Raw genomic sequence first — 3,416 nt, forward strand, 5'->3', positions numbered from 1 at the left:
GTATTTCTTTTTGAGAAGTGTGCTTTGCTTGGCATCCAGATTTACTGTTCAGTTCATGCTGTCTGGTTTGGACATTCCTCTATATAGATACAAACAAGAAGATAGTAAAAAATTTGACATTTGCTTCGTCAAAGATAGTATTCTTGTCATCTTCTCTCTTCTATATATCACGAGTCACAAGTCCAGACGGTTGCATCATGTGGTTTCTCCGTCTCTCGTTTTATTAGTCTCTCTGCATGGCACTTGTCAAGAACCTGCGAGTCAGGGAACCTGAGTTATAGTGTCTATACAGGCAACCATATGGCTCTACTGTCCTGTCCTACCCTGTCTTTCCTGCCCTGTCCTGCTCTGTCCTGTCCTGATCTGCTCTGTCCTGCTCTGTCCTGCTCCTGCTCTGTCCTGCTCTGCTCTGCTCTGCTCTGCTCTGTCCTGTTCTGTCCTGCTCTCTGTCCTGTCTGTCTGTTGTTTGGTGGTGTGTGGTGTGTGTGTGTGTGTGTGTGGTGTGTGTGTGTGTGTGTGTGTGTTGTGTGTGTGTGTGTGTGTTTGTGTGTGTGTGTGTGTGTGTGGTGTGTGGTGGTGTGTGTGTGTGTGTGTGTGTGTGTGTGTGTGTGTGTGTGTGTGTGTGTGTGTTTGATTACGTCAGTTAGTGTGTGTGTGTTTGAGTGTAGAGTCTGCATATCTGTGATCTTCTCTCCTCCTCACTGCGCCCTCCCGGCATGGTTCTTCCTAGCCCCTTCGCTGCTACCCTCCAGAGCCCAGGATTCCCCCTCGCTGTCCGAGCCCCTGTCCCGGTCCTCCTCCTCCCCATCATCATAGTCATCCTCATCTTCTTCCTCTGGGGAAGGCTCGCTGCCATTCTCTGTCCCCCAGCTGTCCTCCTCGTCCTCAGCCTCAGTCTTCATGGTGGCGGGGGGCTTGGAGGAGGCTGGTGGAACGGGTGGAGGGGCAGGCGGTGGGGAGCTCTCTCCACTGCTCTCTGTTTGGTCCTCGAAGGCCTCTGGGTTCTCTAACATCTCCCTGATCAGAGGAGGCATGGGGCCTGGGATCTCCATCTTCAGAGTGATGGCTCTCTCTGCCCCTGTACAAACAAGACAAAGAGAAAAGAGAAACGTTGGCATCATATCTGGAAAGTGATTCCTTTTGGCTCTGCCTCTCCTGTCTGTGCCCTTCCGTTCTGTACTCTCTCCAATTCCTGTATCCCAATCTTATTCTAACTGTCCTGTCAGAAAAATAATAAAATACGGAGAGAGAAAAAAGTCTACAACCCACCCTTGATGTTCAAGACAGTTTGGTCCAAATCTTAGCATATCTTCAATGTGTGTCAAGACAGTTTGGTCCAAATCTTAGCATATCTTCAATGTGTGTCAAGACAGTTGGGTCCAAATCTTAGCATATCTTCAATGGTATCAAGACAGTTTGGTCCAAATCTTAGCATATCTTCAATGTGTGTCAAGACAGTTTGGTACAAATCTTAGCATATCTTCAATGTATGTCAAGACAGTTTGGTCAAAATCTTAGCATTATTCTTCAATGTTTGTCAAGACAGTTTGGTCCAAATCTTAGCATTCTTCAATGTATGTTCAAGACAGTTTGGTTCAAATCTTAGCATATCTTCTATGTGTGTCAAAACAGTTTGGTCCAAATCTTAGCATATCTTCAATGTGTGTCAAGAAGTTGGTCCAAATCTTAGCATATCTTCAATGTGTCAAGACAGTTTGGTCCAAACTTAGCATATCTTCAATGTTGTGTCAAGACAGTTTGGCCAAATCTTAGCATATCTTCAATGTATGTCAAGACAGTTTGGTCCAAATTCTTAGCATATCTTCAATGTTTGTCAAGACAGTTTGGTCCAAATCTAGCATATCTTCAATGTGTGTCAGACAGTTTGGTCCAAATCTTAGCATATCTTCAATGTGTCAAGACAGTTTGGTCCAAATCTTAGCATATCTTCAATGTGTGTCAAACAGTTTGGTCCAAATCTTGGCATATCTTAATGTGTGTCAAGACAGTTTGGTCCAAATCTTAGCATATCTTCAATGTATGTCAGACAGTTTGTCAAATCTTAGCATATCTTCAATGTGTGTCAAGACAGTTTGGTCCAAATCTTAGCATATCTTCAATGTATGTCAAGACAGTTTGGTCCAAATCTTAGCATATCTTCAATGTTTGTCAAGACAGTTGGTCCAAATCTTAGCATATCTTCAATGTGTGTCAAGACAGTTGGTCAAATCTTAGCATATCTTAATGTGTGTCAAGACAGTTTGGTCCAAATCTTAGCATATCTTCAATGTGTCAAGACAGTTTGGTCCAAATCTTAGCATATCTTCAATGTGTTGTCAAGACAGTTTGGTCCAAATCTTTAGCATATCTTCAAGTGTGTGTCAAGACAGTTTGGTCCAAATCTTAGCATATCTTCAATGTGTGTCAAGACAGTTTGGTCCAAATCTTAGCATAATCTTCAATGTGTGTCAAGACAGTTTGTGTCCAAATCTTAGCATATCTTACTGTGTGTCAGACAGCAGTTTTGCCAAATCTTAAGCATATCTTCAATGTGTGTTCAAGACAGTTTGGTCACAATCTTAGCATTATCTTTCAATGTTTGGTCAAGACAGTTTGGTCCCAATCTTAGCATATCTTTCAATGTATGTCAAGACAGTTTGGTCCAAATCTTAGCATATCTTCAATGTGTGTCAAGACAGTGTTACAGGTGCTCTAACGGAGGATGCTCGACTCTAATCCACTGTACTAATACTGACCCTTAGTGCTGATGCCTCTGAGGTCAGTGATCTTCATCAGCATGCGGGGGAACATGTGTGGTTTGTTGGGGCGTCTGCGACGTGCGTAGATCTTCAGGGCCTCCAGGAGGGGCTCTTGCAGCTTGTCCACCTTCTGGGGCTCTTCCAGGTCCATACGGTCTGAGGGACGGAAAGGGGAGAGGACAGAGTTATATACACAATACATGATAAACAGGAACCATCCATCACACTAGAATTGATGTAATTGCTGATTGATGTAATTGACGAAGAGTAAAGTATAGTGTATCTAAACTATTTTATCTCCAAATTTCTACTGGTATTGTAACTGAGTGAGGAAGTTATCCCGGCCTAACACCTCACAGACATTTAGCTCTGTATGTGCTCTTAACATTGTATGGACTGGCAGTAAAATCATGTTAAGCCCCACAGGGTGCAGTACCTCCAGARATGAGGGAGATGGCGCTGAGGAGGCCCGTCTCTGTGTCGTCCATCTCCAGAGGCAGCAGCTGGCCAGCAAAGGCAAACACCAGGTCTGTGAGCGGGCCGAAGCCTGCGTTGTGCATCTGGGTCCGGTTCAGGGTCAGCCCGTCTGAGAAGGTCATGGTGTCCTGCTCTGGGGTGTAGCGGGTGCAGATCCTCAACATCTAGGAGTGAGAGAGA

At 44.5% G+C, this 3,416-nt stretch overlaps 1 protein-coding gene across 3 annotated transcripts in view; it reads right to left on the reverse strand.

Moving 5' to 3' along the window:
• Positions 1-572: 572 nt before the first annotated feature.
• Positions 573-3,416, reverse strand: part of rarga (retinoic acid receptor gamma a) — a 47,145-nt gene continuing 44,301 nt past the window's right edge. For all 3 annotated transcript variants that reach the window (XM_023991726.3, XM_023991727.3, XM_023991728.3), the window contains 3 exons: positions 3,196-3,400; positions 2,757-2,915; positions 573-1,078 (listed from right to left, as the gene is read on the reverse strand). In XM_023991726.3, the coding sequence (XP_023847494.1) occupies positions 699-1,078; positions 2,757-2,915; positions 3,196-3,400 (744 nt within the window). In that variant the 3' untranslated portion in view covers positions 573-698. The remainder of the gene's footprint in view (positions 1,079-2,756; positions 2,916-3,195; positions 3,401-3,416) is intronic.

The sequence above is a fragment of the Salvelinus sp. IW2-2015 genome, linkage group LG7 (assembly GCF_002910315.2).
Source record: "Salvelinus sp. IW2-2015 linkage group LG7, ASM291031v2, whole genome shotgun sequence".
NCBI classification, from domain to species: Eukaryota; Metazoa; Chordata; class Actinopteri; order Salmoniformes; family Salmonidae; genus Salvelinus; species Salvelinus sp. IW2-2015.